At 40.0% G+C, this 26,739-nt stretch overlaps 1 protein-coding gene across 1 annotated transcript in view; it reads right to left on the bottom strand.

The window, feature by feature from the left end:
• Window positions 1-26,739, bottom strand: part of LOC147022025 (uncharacterized) — a 233,652-nt gene that overhangs the window by 127,341 nt on the left and 79,572 nt on the right. Inside the window, exons 17-21 of the mRNA XM_085892576.1 lie at window positions 23,544-23,588; window positions 8,294-8,347; window positions 7,644-7,742; window positions 7,491-7,538; window positions 3,300-3,398 (exon numbers count right to left, since the gene is read on the bottom strand). Of these exons, the coding sequence (XP_085748702.1) occupies window positions 3,300-3,398; window positions 7,491-7,538; window positions 7,644-7,742; window positions 8,294-8,347; window positions 23,544-23,588 (345 nt within the window). The remainder of the gene's footprint in view (window positions 1-3,299; window positions 3,399-7,490; window positions 7,539-7,643; window positions 7,743-8,293; window positions 8,348-23,543; window positions 23,589-26,739) is intronic.

Below are 26,739 nucleotides of genomic sequence, written 5' to 3'. Positions count from 1 at the left end.
ACTGGATCCAACTGACAAGGAAATCCACTTTCTGAGGCCACCAAAACTGAAACTCGAACTCTGAACTTCTCAAACTTTCACAAAATTGGAACATGGAATGTAAGGTCAAAGAATCAGGGGAAGTTAGCTGTAATAAAGAGAGAAATGGAGAGGAAAAGAACTGACATTTTGGGGATAAGTGAACTTCGATGGACTGGTTTGGGGCAGTTTCAATCTGACGATTACAAAGTGTTCTTTTCTGGTCACGAAACCTGTAAAATAAATGGAGTGGTAGTGACTTGCAACAAGAAGATGTCAGGGTCAGTACTGGGATACAATCCAGCCAATGAGAGGTTAATATTAGTGAGGGTGAAAAGACATCCAGTGAACACCACCACCATTCAGATATGCCAAAAGTCTTGCAGCAGATAAAGAAAATGTGGAGTTTTATGGAAAATTGCAGGAACTGATAGAATATGTACCTAAAGGAGATGTTTTAATTATTATGAGAGACTGGAATGCAAAAAATTGAGAAGCAGGAGCACCAGGGATTGCAGGAAAGCATAGACCTGGAATTCAAAGTGAGCCAGGGCAGCAAATGCTGGAGTTCTGTGTGGAGAAAGAGTTCGTAATTGAAAATACATGGTTCAACCAACCCAAGTGCAGAGAGATCTTGAACTCGTTGTGGCAAAATTACGAGTCAAATTGAGAATGGTGAAAAAAACAAAAATTGAAAACTCCAACCAGATATGACCTTGAAAATATATGTAACTAATACGCAACAAAGGTTAGAAAATAAACATTTTGCAAAGCTGAACATTTTGACAGAATGCCAGATGAATTGTGGCAAGAGGTTGAACACATCGTAGAAGAAGAATCCAAAAGCAACATCTCAAAATCAAACGGAAAGAAGAGTAAATGGCTATCAGAAGAGGCAATACATATTGCACACACAGGGAGAGAGATGAAAACCAAAGGGGTGTCAAGAGAGGACATCAAGAGGCTATATGCTGACCTCCAACAACAAGCTAAGAAACACAAAGGTAAATATTTCAGAGGCATACATCGAAAGAAAAAGTGACAACAGAGCTGGAAAAACAAGAGATCGTTTTTAAAACATCAGAGAGATCACAGGATAGTTTAGGTTGAGAATTCGGGTCGTTAAGAGGAGAACAGGAAAATATCTGACAAAGAAACACGGGTGAAAAGGATAGGATGAAATGGAAACTCTGCACAAATGAGATAGCAATATGATGGCAACGTTTTAAGAAAGAGAAGATGAGAAAGAACCGATGGTGATCGAATGTGAGGTTACGTAGAGCCTGGGTAGAGTTGGCAAATGAGAAATCACCAGGTGTCGATGACATTCCAATGGAACCCTTTAGGGTAGTCGGGGAGGAAGCAATCAAAATTTTAACAGCTATCAATGCACAGATCTGGAGCAACATTGTAGGAACTGAAAGCTGGAAACAGTCAGTCTACATACCATTGCCGAAGAAACGGAATACAAGAGGATGTTCCAACAACCGAACCATTAGCTGATTTCACATGCCACCAAATTATTACGAAAGATCATTCAATGCTGAAGAAAAAAAAAAACTTCATCAAGAGAGAAATACCCATTGAGCAAGCGGGTTTCAGAAGAGGTATTGGTACCGGAGATTAAATCACAAATCTGAGGTGGATCATGGAAAAAGCAAGGGAATACCAAAGGATTGTGTTACTCTGTTTTATACATTACAGCAAAGCTTTTGATTGTGTTGATCATAGATTGATGTGGATAACGTTGAGAGAAATAGGGATGTTGGAGCACCTGATATGTCTGATAAGAGGCCTCAACATGGAATAATAAGCTCCGGTAAGGACACAGTATGGAGAGACATAATTGTTTGGTATTGGAAAAGGGGTCCGACAGGGATGCATTCTCTCGCCTTACTTGTTCAATCTGCATAAAGAGTATATCATGAGGATATCAAACTTGGATGACATTGAGGCTGGAGTCAGGATTAGAGGAAGATGCATCAACAACCAAAGTTATGCTAACAATACCACTCTCTTGGCAGAGAGTAAAGAGGACTCGATGACATTCTGCAGACAGTTAATAAGGAAAGTGAAAAGCTGATCTTTATTTAAACCTAAAGATAGATTAAAATCTTGTCAACTGAGAAGATCCATGTGTTCAAATTGGGAGATGATCACGTGGAAAAAGTGGAAGTTTCATCTTCTTGGGTTCTAAGATTGAAGTGAGAAGAGAATATGGAGGAGACTTTAAAAGACGGTTTGTGTTTGTGAGGACAGCAATGTCAGGATTGATGAACATTTAGAAAGACAAAGACATGACAAAACAAACCAAGATGAGGCTGGTGGATGGTCTGGTATTTCCAGTTGCTAGTAATGTATGTATGGATGTGCGTATGGATGTGCGTCATGGACCATGAAACACAAAGGAAAGGAAAGAAGGAAGAAGATTGACAGTTTTGAAATGTGTTGTTGGAAACGAATGTTAAAAGTTCCATTGATTGCAACAAGAACAAACAAATCAGTGCTTGAAGAAATTGGACCACAATGTACATGAGAAACACTTGATGCGAAAACAGAAAGTGTAATATTTTGGACACATCGTGCACAGAAAAAACGAAAGTCTGGAGAAATCAACCTCGCTATTCAGATTGGGAGAGGGAAGAAAAGGAAGATGCAGACCTTGTACGTGTTTGATAGTTGGGGTAAAGGCTGCAACAAAGCTATCTCTGCCAGAGCTTCGGGAAGCAGTACAGGATAGGGACGTTTGTTGAAATCTGATCATGAATGTCACCAGAAGTCGAACATGACTTGATGGAACTAGATAATTACATGACATTTGATTCTGCCGGGTAATGAAAAATGTATATACGATTTATAAATTATTCGCACCCTTTTGGGCAATGCTTATTTATATCGTATTTAGAAACGTATGTTTTTATCAATGACTGGAAATAAACTTATTGTATGATGTTGTATTTTATGGTATAGATCTTTGTTTGTGTGTTCATCCAAGTACAAAAACTTCTCCAAATTCCACGAGGATGCTCCAAACCATTTCGACTATGAATTAAAAAGAATGTCCACCATTGTAAGCCTTCGGCATGCATATTGATCCATCTCACTGATATTTTGGAGGTTGGACAAGCTGCAGACATAAATTTTCATCTTCACATTTATGACGTGAATATTGGTGAAACTTCAGTACCTGAAAAACCAAATTTACAAGATATTCAAATTTTGATGCAAGACTTGACTTGACTTGACAGACAGTGATGAGATGCATTACATATTTGCCTTACGTTGCTGCCATGGGCACTGGAATCGCCAAGTGCACCACCAGGGCCAGGAGGACCTCGAGATCCACGAAGGCCTATTTGACCAACAAATCCTGGTGAACCCTGCACACAGTGAGGCCAATTATCATATGCACATTATGCACAGGCCACAATCTCCAACTTTCCATCACCATAGCTGGGGTCATTGAAAAATATTGAATGGCCACTCAGTTAACTGGGATTGTACAATATTAAATTTTCATATATATATATATATATATATATATATATATATATATATATATATATATATATATATATATATATATATATATATATATATATATACATACACACAGTACTACATGCAGTAATTTGAAGGTACTGGAGATAAAATGCTGCAACTATGGCTCAGGTGAGGCTGGGGGGATCCAGTAGGTCTGGAACAACCAGGGAACAATAACAGAGCAAAATGGTTTTATCAGAAAAGGGCATCCATTTCCATATTGCATGTACAGGTACCCGATTATGAACAGTTTCATGAGACTTAATTATTTTGACTTCACTGTTTAAAGAAAAAAAACGTTTCCATGTCTCGCCTTCTGTTGCTGGATATTAAAACACCACTATTTTGCTGTGGCTCTGTCGTTCAGTGCTTCACCAATGTTAAACTTATGACACTGTAATGAGCTTGCTATGAATGTAGCACTGAGCTCCAGGAGAAGGAGAAGGAGAAGGAGAAGGAGAAGGAGAAGATTACAACAAAAGATTAATTAGAAGAATCTAGGACTGAAGCAAAATAGCAGTATTTTAACATCATGGAACGTATGACCAGAGAGAGGATCAACGTTTCCTTTACTGAAGGGCAGTAGCTTCTGGAAAATACACACCAACAATTGTAGCATGATTGTAACAAAGGTGAATAAATACATACTACATAGTCTGGCATGAGAGATATGCTTTGATTCACTAAGGAAAGGGTGCTATGTCCAAGGAGCAAAATATCCACATCCATGTGCATGGCGTAATGAAACTTCATGATTAGCTGAGAAGAAATACAATATCCCTATTCATCCTGTTTAAAAATTTCCTTTCATGTATTCACTTTTTTGATTTTAAAATGATTAAAACTAGGTTCCCACTATCACTAATCGTGGTCTTAATTGTGGACGAATCATAGTGATCCTATCAGATCTTATCAGATCTTGAGGTCAGTCGTGGCAATCGTGTTAATCGTAGAAAATTTTTGAACGGTTCAAAATTTTTCTACGATCAACACGATCAAGTGTCAATCGGGATCATCGTATTGCATCGTAACAAGGCGCGACGGATCGCATTGCATCGTGCTTCCTAATCGTGGTGATCGGGATCGATATTAGACAAGACAAACACCACGCTCTGTGAGACCACGATTTCAATCGTGCCGCGCATCATGATAGTGGGAACAGACTTTCAGAGAAATTCCATGATCAGCTACGAATGGCCAATCGTGGCGTACGTAACGGATCGCACGACAGTGGAAACCTTGCATTAACGAGTTTGCAAAAAACTGCAATTTGTCTTATCCAATCCATCTTAATTCAGCATTTTCGTACATTATCCCCATCCTTCTGATAGGCAGACAGCAGATGCAGCTGTCTCTGACTTAGTCGCTGTCTGTCTGTCTGTCTGTCTGTCTGTCTGTCTGTCTGTCTGTCTGTCTGTCTCTCTCTCTCTCTCTCTCTCTCTCTCTCTCTCTCTCTCTCTCTCTCTCTCTCTCTCTCTCTCTCTCTCTCTCTCTCTCTCTCTCTCTCTCTCTCTCTCTCTCTCTCTCTCTCTCTCTCTCTCTCTCTCTCTCTCTCTCTCTCTATATATATATATATATATATATATATATATATATATATATATATATATATATATATATATATATATATATATATATATATATATGGAATATTGATTAGACACTGGTCAGATAAATGGAAGCTGCCCAGGCAAAAATAAGTTTCCTTTCCTGCAGTAATTCTCTCCAGACTACTATAGTATATGAGAGTACAACTCTCATATACTCTAGTTCTAACTGTAGCATTTTTGCCTGGGTGTTCTTCAATTCTGGTAAATCTCATCGTCTCATGCTTTCGCTCCAGAAAGATAGTCAAAGGTCAGTGGTCTCTCTGTCTTCTACTGCCTCCTTTCTGGTCTTGCAGGGTACATACAGTCCACCATCAGCCCCCTTCTGGTGAAACTACCTAAATCCAGGATCACTTCTCACCTCTACTCATCCTTTCCTCCTTTCTCTTGCTTGTGGAGTCAACTTCCACATTCTCTTCAATCTCATCCTCTCATCCAGGTCTTCAAGAGGGTTGTTCACCACCAGTTCAGATCATCCCCAATCCAAAACTATGATCTTTTCTACCCTATTCAACCCCGTTCCAAATTTCCAGTTTTTTCTTCCTGGGAATTTCCCTCTGTATCTATCTTGTCCACTCCACACGTCCTTTCCTGCCCCCCACCCCACACATCCTTTCCTGCCCCCACCCCAATTCCTCCAGACACCCATTGTTTGTCCACGTCTCCTCTATCTTGTCTTTCAACATTGTGGTTGGTGTCCCCACCCCCTCTCTCTTTACTGTCCTTTCTTTCTGTTATGTCTTGATCTGTTTGGTGTACTTGCTCTTTCACGAGCCTTGACCATGCATTAAAAAAATGAACCCACCTCTCTATTTCCTTGGTCATCCACCGGAAGAGGATAAGACTCTTCAACCTCGAGCACTCACCATCAGCCATGATTTTTCCTGGGCCAACCACAGAGCAAAGCTGGGCTCCAAAGCAGCCAAAAACAAGTCATCCTCTGTTGATCCAAGTCTTTCTTGGAAAATTAGGTGTTCTCACAGTCTACAATGCCTTTGTCCGTAGCTCATTGGAGTACTGCTCTCCGTTATTAGCCAGTGCCCCAACATCACATCAGTCTCTTCTGGGTTCTGTGGAATCTAAAGTTCTCAAAATTATTGGAATCTCCTGCGATGATGCCAAAGCACAAGGTCTGTTGCTCTCACATCACAGGCAGGTCAGTGGTCTCTATTTTCTACCATCTATTTCCTCCATGGCTCCCTCTGCTCTGTCAGTCCGCTGACCTTCCTTATCGACTCCAAGATGCAAGTTTTCTCCCAGTAACATCCCGCGGGTTAGGCTTCCAAAATGCAGGCTGATTGCACACTTCAACTCTTTTCTTATTTTCTTCTCCCATCTATGGAACCACCTTCCAAAGGAGGTACTGTCTCACTCTTCCATCCAGGACTTCAAAACAAGCAGTGCATCACCATCTCCTGCGATCCACAATTGTGACCTATGATTTTTATTTACATGTTTGTTCAACAAGCTTCAAAGAATCTGTTAAGTTATTCTACTCTATCGAGTGCAGCCTGTGGCTGCTAGTTATTCTACTGAAATAAATTTTGTTTTTCTCTTTTAAATGTTAATGACAACACCAATGACGTCATGGTTTCCTGATGTATATTGGGATGCTTACTTTCATTTATATCGCAATGGTTGTAAACAATTGGTAGAAAAGCAATTTTATTTGATCAAAAATTAATGGCATGATGTTTACTGCAAAAATGAAATGAGCTCCTCCATTGAAAAAGCATTTAATGTGCACTTTATAAAATTGCTGAAAATTTTAAAACACTAATTAAAATACTCTTTTATTTAAAGCATCAGGCAATCTCTGGCAGGGAAATAACCATTCCAACATTCGCCAGTTGGTGCAATGTTTGAGACGAGGTTTCACGTTTGAGAGGAGCAGAGATAAAAGCAAGTTGATACACTTCATCATCACTAGAATGTCAGTAAGTGCGTGGATGTTCCCCATGATGACAACATGCAGAGATGGAGCAATTTTGTATGAGAACAAAGACTTAAAGGTAAGACATTTTGAGCACCGAATGGCTTTCAGCTGGGACGAAGTATATCATGCATGTCAAACCTTAGTATAACACCCTTTGAGGATAGGACAAGGAGAGGGAGGACAAGGAAGAAAAGGGGTAGGGAGTATGAGGAAAAGGGAGTTAAGTTGGGGGGGGGGTGAAGAATAGGCAGCAAGGCATGTGGTAATGAAAGAGGTGATTTTGGCTGAGGCTGAAAGTGTATGTAAAGGTAAATGTCCAGATAATGTAATGTATGTAAATGATCATTGTAAACGTCCAGACATATTCCCATGTTATATTCACTCACCATCACACCCTTTTGTCCAGGAAAGTTATTATTAACACCAGGTGATCCCTGAAAAACAGAGTAGGATAACTTTTTAAGCATTTGTATTTCCGAAATTCAAAGGTACATCTTCAATGTACTGTATTGTATTTAATTATCTAGAAAATTACTTACAGGTTCACCAATTGAACCTCGTTGTCCATCAAGTCCCGTCTTCCCTCTCGGACCTTGGGGTCCGGCAGTACCCAAGGCTCCATCAGGGCCTTGAAAGCCCTGAAAGCAATAAGAATCAGCAAAAGCAACTAACTATATCAATATACTGTAGAGCAATGTCGTCTAGTGGTAAGGATACTAGCCTGGCCTAGTTTTCCAGAGGTTTTGTGCTCAAATCTAGCTGAAAGCAACAGTATTAAGGATGTAGATGCCAAGCTCCTGGAAACTGAGCGAGATAGTCTTAAGGGAATTACCATGTGACTTTGTGATTAGTAATTAACAACCCATCTGGCTGACTAATGACCTCCAGAGAGAGGGCTTTCTCTGTTTGGTCTGCGTGTCAGGCCAATCCACACTTTGTAGTTGGCTATTAATACTCTCTGGGAACTAAAATTAAACCTGGGTATTAAAATACTGTCTCTGGAAAGGAAACTACTGAATTGGCTTTTGATTAATTATCTTGGTATGACCAGCCACAAAAGAGTGACAAGTGTGGAACAATATTTCTCATGATCATCACATTTCTTAATAAGGTCAATGTGTACATTTAACCATTATTTATATGAAAAAGAATAAGCATGAAACTCAATCAGAAATCAGAAATAAATTACCTTGATTCCTGATGGCCCTGGTAAGCCTGAAGACCCTCTTGGACCAATGGGACCCTTTGAAAGAAATAAAAGAAAAGTAAAAAGGTGAACTGAGCAAATCTAGCCATACTTTCTTGACCACCGATGGCCATGCAGGATTCAGACATTAGGAGACACATAAGTTTATTTTTATATCGATTACATTACAATAAATTAGCAGACAAAAACAAACGATTGAACAGGAAGTAGGATTTGAAGTTTGGATCATAGCATCATGACGTAAGCCCTGACGTGGGAATTCCAAATACTAATATTACTAATATTACTATTACAAATACCCAATTACTAATATTACAACTCGAGTATGGTACTCTGTAGAGTGCATAGTCTCACCCCACCCCACATGCTCATTCTGACCAAAAATACCACCATTAACTGAACACGCTACAATTATGGCTTACTGCTATAATGGCCCATATACCCGTATCTTCCATGCACCCCATTATGTCAGATATATTGCCATTATCCGTAGCTTTAATGATTATTAGGATGTTTCACGACCACTTGTATGCACATTAATGATAAATTGTGTCAATGAAGGTGAAGATGGAATTAAAAAAAAACTACATACTATATATTCATCATGGCTGGTTAATCACGTATGAAGTTTTGCATCAATCTATTAAGCTGTTCTGGAGAAGATTTTTCAGGTTTTTCTTTTCAATTCAATGTGGCTACAAATCATGTGACCAATGACATCATAAGTTTAATTCTTCACTCACATCAAGTCGTAGAATCAGATATATGACGTTTCAGATTTTTGGGGTAAGAATTTTGATTTAACCAATTATGGCTGGAATACCACTTCACCGATGATGTCGATGTTATCATCCTATGTACCCCCAAGGGAAGTTTATGACATGTGCCAAGTATTTATTTTTTCGTTGAACGGCTTCAGAGATGTCCAATTTTTTTTTTCCTTTCATCCAATATGGCTGCCATACAATGTGACCTATGACATCATATTTATCAATAAAATATTCTATATGGAGAGACCCTCCTGTGTTTTAAAGTTTTGGGTCAATCGGACAAGAGGTTGCAGAGAAAAATAAATTTAAGCGAAAATGTATCGACGTGGACACACAGACAGACGGGCGTTGCAATCGTCTCGCAACCCCTTCAGGATGAGACTAAAAATAACAATTATAGACAAGAAGAGCAAACGTGATAAGACAAGTAATTAACATGCCGATGACGGGTTGATGAAACAGAAAAAAATGTTTCGACCAGTGCAAATAAACATTAAAAAAAATAATAAAATCATTTTTAAAAATTTCATATAGTCAACAGTTGATAAGAAACTTAAACAATCCCATTTCATGTTGTCGTGGGCAACAGCAGGGGGAGAGGGAAGGGTTGGGTGTTACTTTCCATTCCATTGGAACCTATAAATGTTTTGAGACAATAAAGTGAGAATCCATGAATTACAGAAATCCATGAATTACAGAAGGTTCAAATCGCTCGTGTGCAATGAAATGCTTCAAAAACTCTCCACACTTCTTTTTACCACCTTCAAACTTAACGTTTCACTGCTCAATGATATGTGCACACACATACTCAGACTCCAACGACTATGCTCATTGGAATGCAAGGAAAAGTCCAATATTCACTATAATAATCACAACTGTAAAACAATGTCACAAGTATGGTATTCGCTGAATTGAATGTTTCAAAAAAATTGAAGACAAATCGATTTACATCACATTTACGAATATCGATCAATACTATTTGTGCTCAAATCCCAGAAAATACAAGGGTACAGAAATTAGAATAACAGAATCATACCTGTCAAAGATCATGGACATACAATTGTGAGACATCAAATCAATAACTATGGAATCTGATGAATGATCTTGGGATTCAATGCATCCATAAAAATGAATATGAGCATTTTAAGATACATTACTGGAAGAAAAAGCACAAAATATAAATGCAAGTGCAAATTATTATTCCAACATCAAAAGTTTTCTTCAGTGTATCGAATATGCAGACTTCTCCAGTTGCAATATCACAAACGGGGATATCAAACCTGCTGGCAGCGAGAGAATCTCCAAATACTCTCACAAATGACCAATTCATTCAATGTCCGAATAAATTGTTAGACTAATTGATGTCCGTGTTTTTATCTTCCATATCTAACAGCAGAATAAGTTCAAAGATGCTCTTCTTCAAGATTTGTGTCAGCTTAGTTATTTTGACTTGAATTGCTGTGACATTGCCAGAAACAGGACAGGCAAAAGTTCTATGAAACTGACAGTTGGAGCTCGGTCATACTCAGCTACAAACTCGCAGAACAGAACTTTGTGCTTCTTTGATCACTTCACTGATGCTTGGTGTTGCTTTTAATGAACGATGCCAGGGCTCTTTTGCCCTCTTTGTGTTTCGTATTGTCCATCGAAAGCATTGTTTTGAAGTGCATTGCCAGGTTCTGTACCCCCGACACTCTCACTTTAATGCCCTGAGTACAAACTGTTCAAAATCATCATACTGGTGACCTAGTTATGACGCCTTCATTCCAATGAACTGACTAGTCCACTGAGGCTGAAACTTCACAACATGTATTTTACACCTTTGCCAGTGGCTTGATATTCATCTGTTGCTCTTTCCTTCATTACTTCTCTTGCATGAACCTCTCCTTTGTTGCTCTCGACATGTTCTCCTGATTGAAATTATTTTCCGACGAGTACATGTGCATATATGTCACGTATCATGGATTACTTGGGATAGTCTTGTTCTTAGTTCGACAAGTAACATTACCACAAGATCAAATGGTTGTTTCCTATTTCAAAATGGTCACTCGGTTTCCATCCTATGGGGAAGATTTTTTTTTTTAATCAGATCAGAGAAATTCGTGAAGATCCATTCAGGGTTCGCACACCTCCTGGAAAGTCCTTAAAACTCCTGGAATTCAATTCCTATCCTGGAATGTCCTGAATATGCTTAAAAATCAAATTGAACTCCTGAAAAGTCCTTAAAAAATTATATTTTGGATTTCCGACGATCACCTTGTCCACGTCTCGTAAATATGCCAAGGGCGACTACTTTGTAGTTCAAATTTGCACAAATGTGCCAAGGGAGACTACTTTCTAAACGTTGTAGATTGTCGTAAATAATATTAATTTACGACATTAATGTTGTACCTTATTAGTGCCAAAAAGTGGTCCTTTACGACCGCATGTGCGAGTTATCCTGCGCTTTCTTCCTGTTTTGTGAATTGGATTGTTTACACACTTCAGCGATCATGAACTATGCCCCCCCTCCCCGGGAAGTGCATATTCAACGAGCGCTGGCTCAAACATCCGGAATACATATCTTGGTTTGAGTGCGGCACAGATAAATACAGTGCAAAGTGTAATAACCGCCTGAAGATTTTCGACATTTCGAACATGGGCGAGCCTGCCATTCGGAACCACGGAAAAGGATCGAAACACAAGCAGTTACTGGAGCAAAAGAAGGCAGCTGGTGGATGCACCATTCGAAATTTCTTCTCTGGATCATCGAAGGCAAATGAAGGGCAGAGGAGCACAGCTGCTCCAACTCCAACGCAACCGAAGCCCTCAACTGCGCCACTAACCTCATTAGTCAGCCGTAACGACTGCCTTAGATTGGAAGTATTGTGGACTCTTAAAGTGGTGAACTCCCACTACTCTTAATTCATGTACAGATGTCTCGTCCTTGTTCGCGCAGATGTTTCCAGATTCAGAAATTGCGAAACATTTCTCCTCCTATGGTGAGCGAAAATGTGCAGACATGTGCAATTATGGTATTGCACCGTACTTTCAAGCATCAACTAACGAAAAAAATTCTGATGAAGATGGTTATGTTCTTCTCTTCGACGAAAGTCTTAATCAAAATATGAAAAATAAACATATGGATATGCAATATACATGCCCGAATCTTGGTAAAGGATCAGGTACTGTAATTAATTATGCGTTAATTATATTATACATGTAATGCAAGTTCTTGTTTTAAATGATCAATGATCTGGTGAATAAATACATAGTCTGGCATGATTGCATCATTGATCAATGGTTGTATGGTGAATTAGATAATTTTAATATAATCTGAATGCATTGATGATCCAATTCTTGTACATGTAATTGTGTGTGTGTGTGTGTGTGTGTGTGTGTGTGTGTGTGTGTGTGTGTGTGTGTGTGTGTGTGTGTGTGTGTGTGTGTGTGTGTGTGTAAACAATTACTTACACAATAATACAATTATATAATCTATATATTTCATCTGATTTTAGAGTTGTTATAATTGAAAAAAAAAACAATTTTCTTGTTTATTCCATTAGCTTATGTATGAATTTTATTATATTTATCAGGTTAGGACACAGTACTACGGATCCACATTCATGGGCATGCGACTTCGGAGGACATGGGCGAACATTTCGAAAACTGCACGGAAGGCCTAAACATCGGTCGAATGCTTCAAATATCCATGGATGGGCCTAACGTCAACTGGAAATTTCACCGTCTAATGCAGGAGAATATATCAATGACTTTCAACCAATCCCTACTAAGCATTGGAAGTTGTGGCCTACATATTGTTCATGGTGCTTTCAAGGATGGAGCAGCTGCCTCTGCATGGCCTGTTCAGGACGTTTTGAAAAGCTCACACAAACTCTTCAAGGAGATGCCTGCAAGAAGAGAGGATTATGTGAATGTGACTGGAACAGACCTATTTCCGCTGAAATTTCGTGCCCATAGGGTAGAGAATGTTCCTGTTGTACAGAGAGCAATAGACATTTGGCAAAACATTAAAGTGTACGTTCACCAGGTATCCCAAGGGATTTTCCCAAACCCCAAAACAGCATCTTATGACACTGTGGTTTTGTGCACAAAAGATCCACTCATGATGGTAAAATTCCTGGCTTTCTTGTCAATAGCAAAACTGGTATCGCCATTCCTTGTAACTTACCACACCGACAAACCAATGATGCCCATCATTGCTGAAGATCTACACAGGCTGCTCTCTGGCATTGTGAAGCACTTTTTGAAGGAGGATGTTGACACCTCATCCATCAACAAACTCATGAAACTGGACCCAAAGGATAAGAAAATCCATCGGAATTATAGCAAAGTGGATTTGGGCTTTACAGCTAAGCAGGAGCTGAAGAATATTAAATCACCAGCCACTGGTACCAGTGTTGTCAGTGACTGGCAAATCATGAAGCTAAGACTTCAGTGCAAAGACTTCTTGCTGAAAATAGTTGTTAAATAATTATTGGAGAAGTGTCCCCTGAAGTACCCCTTGACAAACAACATGTCATGCCTGGATCCCAGACAGATGGTAGCTTCAAAAGCCGGATGCCTCACGAGAATGCGGAAAATTCTCAGCACTAGTGGAGGCAGGCCGTGTCAGAGGTGGTTCCTCTGCATGTGATGACATTCTTCAACAATTTGACGAGTTCATCGACACAACCGTGGCTGCTAACTACTCCACATTTAAGAATTTCAAACCATATGAGGACAAGAGTAGGATAGATGTGCTGCTCTTCGAGTCCATGGCTACAGAAAAACACATCAGTTCATTATGGAGGGTGGTGAAGCATCTGTTACTGCTATCCCATGGACAAGTATCGGTGGAACGGGGCTTCTCTGTCAATCGACAGATCGAGGTAGAAAACCTGCACGAGGAATCTGTCATTGCCAAGCAGCTGATCTGTGACCACATAGATAGCGTTGGGGGCATAGAGCAAGTGGAAATGTCAAAGCAACTGTTTGTATCTGCAACATCAGGCAGGCAGAGATATATGGCTCATCTCGACGAGCAAAGGAAGAAGAAGGAAAGTGCAGAGGCCGCAAAGAAACGGAAAAATCTGCTAGAGGAGATTAATGAAATAAAATCAGAGGAAACGACTCAGAATGACGTCCTTTCATTACAGAAATCAGCTGACGACTTCTCAGAAAAAGCAGAGGCGACAGGAAAGATTACCTTCACAACCAAGTCGAACAGTCTGAGGAGAACGGCCAAGGCAAAACAAGCAGAGCTAGTCGCTTTATCTTCCAAGCTGGAAGAGAAGGTTTAGAAGCTAAAAGAATGAATAGGTTGACTGCTTAAACAGTTTTATGATGTATAGGTGGACTGTTTGGATGAACAATTTCTTGATGTATAGGCTAACTGTCTGGATGAACTGTTTCATGATGAAAATTACTGAATCTTTGACACTGATCAAAATATGACTTTGACTTTATTAAAAATTGTGCCAAAAACTCCTGGAAAATTAAATTTATTGTCCTGGAAAACTCCTGGAATTTTCTTTTAATGTAAGTGTATGAACCCTGTCCATTGCATGTCTGTAAGATCTCAATAAATGAAAAATAAAACCCTCGAGGAATGTGTGAGACTTGACATGACTGTATAATGTCCTTATAGAAGCATATGAATGCATCCATCCATTGGGACCATACTCTGTGCAGAGCGTTGGTGCTGCCGAAGCAGTCTCCTTGGCTATTGGGCACAATCCTGATCTGTGCCACACTAGTCCTGAGCCACACTAACCTGCACGGGCCATACCAGACTCAAAAGCAGCTCATGCCTTGCTTGAGCCCTCACCCGTTCCCCATTATTGTGCGAGTCCCTGGTATTTATTTTTGGCACTGTAGTGGGTTATTTCTGTCCTTGTACATAAGTTTGAATCCCCCCTCCACCCTAGTTGTGTCTGTCGACCACTTGATTCATCCATTTTATTGATGACGTCTTGTCTACCCTTATCCCCTAATTTATTTTTTGCAATAAAACCATTTTAATTATAAGTTTTCCCACCTTTCCCCTTCAGTGCGTTGCAGGACCAGGTTTGGCTGCTATTTTGATGATCCTTGAGGGATAATAGTTGTAAGAATGAACGCAGTAAATTAAGAAACTGTTTTGGAATCTGCGGGGATCTTATACCCGCAGCTCAGAGTGGTCTGTGTTAATGCATTCCTCTGACGCAACAATACGAACCACCTTGTCAATTTGTTTATCGTGCAGAGGCTGCTGCCCAGAGAGCAACCACACTCTGGAATAGTAAGCAGTGTAACCTCAGGTGCCAAGGAGCCTCCAAGAAGATAAGTCCATGTGCTATCCACAGTGTAGGAATTTTGAATTTAGCCAGGAATGCCGGCAATAACTTGCCTACACTTTGCAATGGTCTCCCTGGGATATTTAACATCCACAAATTCATGCTAGCAGATGGGACACCCAGTTTAATTTCCATCCACATGTTCATTTGTTGCCCTGCCTGCGAAACACCAGGGTGACGGTTTATTGTCGGGTCAGGAATTGAACTCAGACAATACAGCTGAAAAGCAATCCAACAAAATGAGGACAGAAATTAGAAATCAAAGCAAAAAAAAACTCAAACAATTTGCACTTTTCGAGTCGAGGCTCATGGAAAAGCAAAATGAGGATGTTTTACAGAACAGAAAATCGTAGAGGGAAATAAACTGACATTCGATAGGCTTACAAATATGAACTACCAGCAAGGGTACCCGGTGTTGCCCAGTCTCTTTTTTGTTGGGGCCTAAAACACTTCCCGACTCACTTTCTCTTCACCCACGATAGAGTGATGAAAAGGAAAAAAAATCCCCCAAAATCCAACTTTTTATTTACAAAATTATCAAAACTCTCTTTTGCCTAAACCACTACCTGGCACTCACTGATGAACCTCTAAAATTTTGAGGAAGATCCGTTCAGCCATCTCTGAGAAAAATGGGGACATAAATACACAGACACACAGACAAATGGCTCTCTTATGGTATAGATAAGGAAAGCGGGGAATGGTGGAGTGGGAATAATTTTTTTAAAAAATCAATGTTAATGGGCTATGATGACATGAGATGATTGTGAGCTGCATCTTTGAACTAGTGGAGTGAGGAACATGATTATATGATTATTTCAGGTATTTTTGTTTCAACCATATCAAACGACCAAATACTGCATTGGAGTCATCATAAGGAACTCGAATAAATAAAGAGCAAAGATGGAGTCATCAGGAGGAACCTGGATAGGATTTGGGTTTCAGCCGCTACTACACAACCCTCAAACCAATCCAGGTGCAGCCAAGTGAGCCTTACAGAGAAATTTCTGCAACAATTCACTTCTCCTTGGAGAAATAGATTAAGGAAGAGAGAAATAAAGAATAAAAGAGATAAAAGAAAAGCAAAAGCAAGAATTAGAATGAATAAAGAGCGAGAATTGCTTTGCAATACATGTCCCCTCGACCGATGTGATATTTTAAATGACCAGATGGACATACATGAATCAAAAACATGAGTGTGACTGAGGTGACAGTTCATCGATGGGTAGGGATTCGAACTCGGGCTAGACAGAGGCGGCGCATGATTACATTGGTGTGGAGTCAGGCCAGCTGTCCAGCCAATGGGTGTAAAGCAGAGTCAGGGAGCTGAATACTGATGCATGTATCATACAATATTTAATTATTCTCCAAGTCTAAAAAGGGAATAACTCTGTAAAAAACTGACGAAACGCCCTGAAACTCGAACTTCTTCTGTACCTTATCATAATAAAGCCTGTACCGAGTTTCAGTTGAATATGTTAAGGGGCATGGGGAAAAAAGGGAAAAACCACAGGTGGGACGGATGGAGGGACAGACGGACGGACAGACAAAGAGCAAACCAATAACCCCCTCCAGCGAAACCGGTAGGGGACTATAACAAGGAGAAATGTGAAAAAGTAGAAATAAATGTGAAAGGAACAAAGAACAAAGACGTCGGGAAGAATCCGGACAGATCAATTTCAGCAATTACTCCGCAGGCTCAAACGCAAGAACATGTACAAGCTACCAGAAGTCCATCAGCGGGGAGGCACAGTCCACACAGCATCAGGATATGGTACAAACATAGTGAAATGGAAAACCAAACACGATATTGGAATTTTTGTTTTTCTATTTTTTACATACAAGATACAAAAAAAATTTAAATACAAAAGAGACATTTTCTATGCTTTATATTTGCTTATTTTTCTTTAACAGAACCAAAGCTAGTATCTTGTCAGATACAATGTGACATTTTAACGAAGGAAAAAACAAATAGTCTTCGGTATAAAATGTTTCTTCATGTGTCTCAGGGTCATTTAGAAATTTGTCTACATTACATGATGGACAATGACAGAAACAGATGTACTTGTTTACTCTGCCACCAAAGATGGACAGACGGAGATGACGTTTCCACCCCCGTCTGTCTGTTTGTTACTTGGTGAAAGGATTTTGGAAAGTATGTTGGTCTGTCGTGTATGTCAGTCTGGCTGTCACACGATTTTTGTCCACAGTTTTCAAGCAATCGTTCTAAAAAAAATTGCGTATGAAGGTGACTGGTCCAATGACAGCAACACGTATATGGTCAAGATGCGGATCTGACACTAGAATTTTAAAAATGATTCTTCATCATTGAGTGATAGGGCCAAAAACGATATATGTATGTATGTATGTATGTATGTATGTATGTATGTATGTATGTATGTATGTCTATATATCATGATATCTCAAAAAGTTGTGGAAAAGTAATGACAAAACTAGGTGGATGAGTTGGTTAGATGAGAAGAACAAGCCGATTCGATTTTGGTTCAGGATCGGATTCAGATTTGACCTTTCAGTGGGATACAAAACGTAAACTGTTCAGCATGGTGGAGGCATTCACTCAACCGAGTACCGTTGTTGTTTCTAATGTTTCAAAACTTCTGGAAGAAGAAATTACGACAACCTGTCAAACTGATGGCAGGATAGAGCTGAAACGACAAATTAGCGGTGGAAGCTATTAATTGCCACCTTAAGTATGACCTTATTCTTCCAAAGGCAAAGTGTTGGTTGGCTGTAAAGCTGGCATGCATCAGGGCTCACAACAGGGAAGAGCTGAAGTCTACAAAAACATAGCTGGTATGCCCCTGGACAAATTAAACTGAATGCAGAGGGTTGTGCTCCTGTCATCAAACAGCCTCAAAAGTCAAACTCACAGGAAAAGCAGGGTTGTTGGTTCAGGTGGTCTAATGCATGGAAGACAGCTCAGCACCAGAGGTCAACACTCCTTTCATTCATTATCAAAGCTCCTGACATGCTCTCCTGATTGATACTCGTGAGTGCCACAATCTTTTTTATATTTATACATTAATGGCCGAAGGATCATGCAGATCAAGCCGGTAGATAAATCACATAACTGGACAAATACACAACTGCAGACATCGTTGAATGTTAACATTCATTACAAGCACATTTGTAGACAATGAGCAAACACTGTGCATGTAGGATAAAAGACACTGAATTACCCACATCATCAGCCATTGGTCCATCCAAGGGATGACACGTGCATTGATGCCTCATCCTCCCTCGATGTTTATAGCAAACCCGAGATTCACACCCAGGAGAGGGAGAGCTCAGAGGTGAGTATGCACACCTCTCGGTCATCCTGCCAGCCCAACAATTAAGCACGCGACTTCTAATCAAGTGCTGGGATATTGCATTGTTATGATCAGCTGATAGAACAAAAGACAAGCGCGCCTCTTTGACATGGATTCAGGCCACTTGACTTCACTCTCTCTTTGTATTTCCAGCAGGTGAAAGGTGCAAATCATCAGCAGGAGGCCATGTTCAGAATGTAAAGGCTCCGGAGGAGTGTAACGAGGATACCGTTTGAGTTCTTCTTGCAATGTGATCACTGTTCTGGGTATATATATATATATATATATATATATATATATATATATATATATATATATATATATATATATATATATATATATATATATATATATATATATATATATATATTACACACACATACACACACACGGTTCTGAGAGGCAATGGCACACAACATATAGCGATTCCCGAGTTAGTTATTTCATTTTAACTTGGTTCAGATCGGGCCCTTCCCTTATGTTAAATTGGCTACAAAAGGAGTATGCGTTGTGAGGGATTAATTAGCTTTTTTCCCATTCTTCTCTATTTTCTTCTCTACACACAAACCTCTCCTCACATGGCCGAGCAAGCGCTGCTAGCAGCCAAATTTGCATACACACACCACAACCAAACTGCCATCCACCACCATAGCTTTCTTCACCACAATTCTTCAACAATGCCAGCGATAACCACCCTACCTGGTTCAAATTCACACCGGACTTTAATCTCATTCAACCAGCTCCATTCAAGCTCACCTTTCTAGCATTCTACCATAATCCACATCACTATCACCTAACAATGACGCTTCAACTCCACAACCACATCAACCTCATTCATCTCACCACTATCCACAGCCTTCCTGTACCTCGGGACTATCACCTCGCCTCGCCCACGGACACCTTTTGCTCACGATCGGACCCAAGCCCAGCACCATTACAAATAGAGCCTTTTAGACCAACACACAAGTGTGCCTTGCCGTTCCCTCACATTCCTCTAACAGCAGGGACTACCCTGCTAACCAACAAGCCAGCTGTACCATTCCTGGGCATTCAAGAGACAGATGTGGACCACTGCACCTCAGCCCCATTTTGATTCGGGAGCTGACATGTGTGGCACAGTCAGAGGACAAAAGGAGGTGAATCCAGCACAGCACCATCGCGGAGAGGATGATATCACCCCAGAGCGCGTCTGGACAAATGCGCTCGAAAAAAAAGAGGGTAGCGCATGACCCATGCTTCCAGGAACCACTCCCATGAAGGGTGGGGATTCACCCTTGATCCCCAAAACTCCACCCCCCCCCCATGTCCTTAAGTATCGGCGCTGGTTGTGGGGGCAAGAGAGTTAGTCTTCAACTTCGTCTGTGAGTTCTTCTTCAGCAAGTGGTTCGGTTGCAGAGACAGGAGAGCCTCTGGAGTGAGAGCTGGTGGTGGCTGCAATGCAATGGAATGGAGTGCTGAGAAAGCGGACCAAGCGCCAAGCGGTATGGGCACAGTATTGAGCAAGGGGCAAAATCAGCAACCACAAATGATAGATCGTTCTCTTTCTCACACGTTCATTCTCTTTTCTAACTCGTCTCTTTTCTGACTGGTGGATGCACCAGAGTTATCACCGATGGCAAAGCCCAAAGAACCACTCTTTTTAGAGTGACCACTGACTCACACCCTGTTCTTCTCACTCTATACACAAGAACCGCATCTCGCTCGCACCTCTTCATCAGGCACCCAGACACCCCCCTTTTTCTTCATCAACCTTACCTTCCCTGCACTTTGGACGAGCACGTGCCCACATGTACGTACTAGGGAGCCAGAGGTCGTCAACGCCTCAGATTTTCTCTTATCTTTCTCACATATCTACCCTTCCGTTGAGAGAGTGATGGAGCTGAGGGTCTTCGGTTGTGGCAGCAGACTGGCAGATGGTGGGAAAAGCAGAACCACGAGCCCCCATAGTCAATCAAGAAGACCAGAGAATTGGGATGATTCAGCACGTCACAAACCAGGCAGTTTTCAGAGTACCAAGAATCTTACGGTGCACTCGTTTGGTTTCCTTGTTCTCCCTGAAGCTCTCCTCTGCACTTTCATGAACTATGAAAGACAACGTCATTGACGGCTTAGGACACAGAAAACTATCCTCGCCATCTTGGAGGCACTCCAAATGCACTGTACCATGGTAACCGGGTCTCAGGGGTCTTTGGGGTCTAAAGGATCTGAGGGTTCTTAAGGGTGTTAAGGGCATTAGGGGTCTTAGAGATCTGAAAGGGTTTCAGTATTCTAAAAGGTCTTAAGGGGTTTACGGGGCCTTAAGGAGTCTAAAAGGGTCCAAAGTGTCAAAAGGGTCTTAAAAGGATTAAAGGAGCAAAAAGACTAAAAGAGACTAAAAAGGAAAATACGCCCGTGCGGGAGTGACGGTCATCTCTGCGAGAAACTAGGGTGTTGTGTTCTCGGGTCAGGAAGGATTTTTGACCAACTTTGAAGTCACGTGACACGAAAGCGAATATCGAAAATCCGGCCTGACCAAATCTAGATATTGTCCCATAGATTCATATGCCACAATCAAATTCAAGATAACTTAAGAAATGTAGGAGGAGATAGATTTTGAAAATCGTCATTTTGCAACTACATGAAGTAGTTTTCGCAAAATTCAAAGTCACGTGACGTGTACGTATTCGAAGATATCGGTATTCTTTCGAATGGACATGAAAGGCAAGGTCAGCTGCTATGCAATGACACCATTCACTAAGTTTTACCATGCCCAGTAGAGAATATATAGCCTCCTGAAGGTAGGGCAGTTTTTGCAAACTTTGATGTCACGTGACGCGAAAACGAAAGCGAAATTCGAAAATCCGTCCTGAGCAAATTTAGATATTGTCCCTTACATTCATATGCCACAATCAAATTCAAGATCGCTTGAGAAATTTAGGAGGAGATAGATTTTGAAAATCGTCATTTTCGCATTTTTTGCCAACTTTGAAGTCACGTGACACGAAAACGAAAGCGAATATCGAAAATCTGGCCCGACCAAATTTAGATATTGTCCCATAGATTCATACGCTAGAATCAAATTCAAGATTGCTTGAGAAATGGCGTAGGAGATAGAATTTGAAAATCGTCATTTTCGCAACTTCAAAGGCCTCGCGACCTTGACCTTGACCTTCGGTGACCTTGAAAGTCATACCATCGTGTACGTCCCATCGAACTCTATCAGGATCACTAATGACCAGATCTCCCGCTTCAACTTCATTGTGAACGGATGGACGGACGGATCGAAGGACATCGACACCCATATTATTAGGTCATGCTCGAAGAGATGACCTAATGAAAAGGACTAACCCATCTTTGACCCCACCCCCCAATCCCAACCCTTTGTCCTCCCCTCCCCCTTTCTTCCTCCTTCTTCAAAGCAACAGGTCAATAATGACATCAACAACAGGTGAAAATTAAATTAAGGGATCAAATTAAATAATGATTAAGATTAAGTTAAATTAAGATCAAATTAAATTAAGAGGTAAAAAATAAAAATAACGAGGAAACATAGATGATGGAATCTCATGATATGTGATGGACATACAAACATAGATTAAAATTTGAGTTAATTATCTCACCACCTGATTGGAAAGTTTTTTTTTAAAAAACGTTTTTGTGCATCGACGTCATGAACTATCATGCCGAGTTTCAGAACTATTCATTGAGCTGCCTCGGAGGAGTAGGGGAAAAAAACAAAAAATGTTAATGGGCTCATTGCTGGAAGGATGGAAGGAGGGAAGGACTGACTGACTGAAGGACGACATCGATAAGGGTTTAACAGATCCTCTTAGCTTGGTCATAGATGAGCTAATGATATAATAAATGAGAGGTGGTGAAAAGTGGAAAGTGCATCTGTGGGACACAGGGCATCTTACGATATATATATATATATATATATATATATATATATATATATATATATATATATATATATATATATATATATAACTAAAATTCTCATCTTATATTATGTATGTATGTATGTATGTATGTATGTATGGATGTATGTATGTTCCTGAAATACAGCCAAAATGGTACACGATAGCGCAAAAATTTTAGGGCCACCTTACTCACCATTATCCTGTGGTGTGCAATATCAAGTTTCGTTCAAATCGGATAACGAAAAAATTATTAAGAAATCAATTCCCCATTCAGTCAAGTACTCTTCGGGAGAATTTGATCAGTGCAAACAACCTCAGCGGTATAGTTCGCTGGAGCTGTCTTTTTTTCTTCTTGAAATGATTTTTTTTTTCATCAACTGCTGTCACAACGGGAACCCAACGGGTTCACGGGTTGTTTAGTATCCATTATAACTTACCCACACATGTTCATTCACAAAATACGTACACCAATGTGGCAGTATGTACCTTAACACAAATACATAATGGGGGTTACCACTCCTTCCCATCCATATTTCCACATTACTTTATGACTGACAGAGCAGAGATCCAAAAGTGGACTGATACTGATGGAGTGTGAAGAGTAAACCAATTTATTCAAGGAAAGATCTATCCACAAAGATGAAATGTTCAGTTGATGTTTTGGTATTTACAGTCTCATTGATGAGTCTTTCATGATTCATTAATAGCTGGATGACCCTAGACGTGCAAACAGCCCACTGCTTTGGCTCAACAACAAAACCGTTGCATGAAGTTCTAGAACATCTTAATTCTCGACCACATCACGGTTCGACAAATACCCCAAAACACATGGAAAGGTTAAATGTAACATGCAATACAATTTTAAAACACATGTTGATTTGAGCTTGCATCATAAGGAAAATACAATTACTTACATCAGGTCCAGGTGCTCCAGCACCTCCTTCGCCTCCTTGCCTTCCCTGCACAATAAATTTCAAATCAGCGAATATCATCGAGATGCAAAACCCTTCAAACCAGAATTTACCTTAATCTATTTCACTATTCTGTTTTCAATATCATGTACTTTGAGGATGCCAGCCATTTCGTTTCAAAAAATTATCCTGCACAACAGCCATTTTATACTTGTACCTATAACGTTGCATCGTTTATTCTCGACCATCACTGACAGTCCATCAACAAGTGGTGAAACTGATTCAGCAGTTAAATGTTTGCTCCGGTTTGGAAGTGCCTGCACTTGTGCCACATGTCAATTTTTTTGGTATTGAACCACTCATGTTGGGTAGGAAGTGGCAGCATTCTTTATATGCAGTTATTTTTTTACAAGTTGTGCAATTTGCAGTATTTCTTTATTTGAAAAGTTTGACAAACTACTTCCTTAGAATTTTTTCAATGTGAAATATTTGTACAATCCTCAAGTTTCATTGCTTTAAACCAAGTGCTCAATATGATTTCCCCTTCATTCTGTAAATTTTATTGGACGTAGCAACAGGTTATACTGTACTTCACTTTGAAGGGTGTCTTGCATAACTCCTGAAATCATCTGAATAACTGCATCTTTCCAATTAGCAATTGTGGTTGGTTTCAACTGAAATACTCTCTCCTTGACTCGTCTCCATAAAAAAAACATCCAGTGGTGACAAGTCAGGGTATCTGGGAGGGGGTGGGGGGGGTGGTATAGGAATTCGGTTCTGTGAACAGCAACATCTTCAGGAAATATTTTCCTCAGCAAAGCAAGATGTTCATTCAAGGTGTGGGATGTGGCTCCATCTTGTTGAAACCACAGATTTTCATAATTTCTCACCCTGTTCTATAAGCAAGTTTTCAGCATGTGAAGATAACGATCTGATGTGTAAATCCATCAATGACTTTAAAAGATCTACAAGGCTCTATGTCCAAGATGGAGACCAGTGTTCTTCAATCAACAATATCATGTTCCCTTCACAAATATGGCATTCATGGACAGGTGGAAAGAAAGAAGCCATTACTGAAAAGACACATCTCAAAGCTCGCATGGAGTTTGCCACAAAGCATCTTAATATAACTGCAGGCATGTTGAGAAATGTTTTGTGGGGGTGTATTGAAATTTTTGAGTTGACAAAAATTGAACTTTTTGTTCTCATGTAATAGCATTATGTCTGGTGCAACCTTCACACTGCACATCACTTAGTCAATACCATTCCTACTGTCAAGCATGGTGGTGATAACATCATGTCATGGGGCTGCTTTTCATCAGCAGGGACTGGCAAGCTTGTCAGGATAGAAGGGACAATGGATGGTGTAAAGTACAGGAGAATCCTTGATGAAACCTGCTTGAGTCAGCCATGAATCTGAAACTGGGTAGGAGATTCACATTTCAGCAGGACAATGATCTGAAGCACAAAGCTAAAGCAACACTGAAGTTGCTGAATAAGAAGAAAATGAATAAACCAATGTCACCCGCAGGGTGACCGTATCTTGCCAAAAGGTGACCACGTGTGACTTCTTTAAGGTCACACTGAGGTGAACAGAGCTGCTATCCAACATGAGCGACTCCTTGAGGAATATCTGCCTACGAGAGATTCCGATGAGAATCGTTCTAGAGTAACCATGAAAAATATGCTTTTGCCTCATAACGTCACCAAATGACGTCATAATGTCTCAAGCTTGACATATCTAGAAAGCACTCATCGAGGTGTTCAATTTGAGGTACCACACGATATGGTTCCTAAAACTTGAAAATTTGACCGTGGCGTCAAATATGTTTGACCTGAGGCGCTAACCATGAAGGTCAAGGCCAATCGCCACCAAAAATTAATCAGCTGAGCGCCAGACCATGAACTATATTCCCATGAAGTTTGAAGACGATCCGATCAAAATTACTCAAAAAATAAGGGTTTCGTCGACTCCCCTGATTTGCGACAAAGTGACCTTGACCTTTGACCTTGACCTTCAAAATTTTGTGCACTGAAAGGGACATCTATAGTCCTCTGATATGCGAAGTTACAAAAATTTCCAATGATAACTGTGCTCTGCAGAATTTTTTATACATGATTACAGACAAACAAACAAACAAAAAATAAAACATACAAGCTGACTAACATATCTTGCAAAAACTTCGTTTTGGCAAGATAATAAATGTTCTTGAGTGGCCTCGTCAAAGTCCTGACTTGAACCCAACTGAACATTTATGGCGAGACTAGAAGATTGCAGTCCATCGACGATCCCCATCAAACTTGGCAGAACTAGAGCAATGTTCACGTGAAGAATGGGCAAAGATTTCACCATCTCACTGTGCAAAGCTGATAGAGACCTACCCAAAAAGAATCAAAGCAGTCACTGCTGCCAAAGGTGTTTCCACCAAGTACTGACCCTAAGGAGCTGAATACTTTTACAACCAGTGAATTTTGATTTGTACATGTTTTTTGCAGGTATTCCTGACATGTAATCTCCTTCCATGATAAGTGTATCATTTATTATTTTCAGTTATGAATAAAATACTTAATTTGGAAAAATTGTTTCTACATAATTTGTAATTCATCTAAATGCGGCATTATTGGTATGGGGTGAACACTTTTGCAGGCCATTCTATCTCCATGCATTGCCGTGCAGCCTCAAGAGTCTCTGGGACACGAATATGAACACTCCATCTTGTCCAACCCTTATTTGCATTTTGTAATGATCAGTAACTTTCATCTTTCACACTAATACTTTTATTGCTTTTAAAGCAGGTACACAAGATGCTGGGAATCTTATCGGAAATGCTCTCTGCACTCTCTTCAGTGACTTTTTTTCAATGTACGTGTCATAAATAAAGATGTGCTGCTTGATGTTAAATTTCCCCATTATTTTTAATTCCTGCAAAATAAAATAAAATCGCACAACAGGCAATCTAAGTAAATTTTAAATTTATTCACAACCATATTATATGACAAGAAAATCTTGGCATGATCAAATGTTGCCCTTTTTTATGGTCCACCTGTATAATTAGCGAATAATGTTTTCTTCTTTCTTTTTCTTTAACAGCCAAAATTATTCCCATGTTCTTGTGGGTTTGGTATAATTAGCAAGAACACTTTTACATTCTTAAAAATATTTATAAAACATCATGGACACATATTGAAAAAAAATAAA

Source organism: Eptatretus burgeri, chromosome 8 (genome assembly GCF_056783735.1).
Source record: "Eptatretus burgeri isolate ZD-2024b chromosome 8, Ebu_testis_v1, whole genome shotgun sequence".
NCBI lineage: Eukaryota > Metazoa > Chordata > Myxini > Myxiniformes > Myxinidae > Eptatretus > Eptatretus burgeri.
This window is presented reverse-complemented; position numbering and strand designations above follow the sequence as displayed.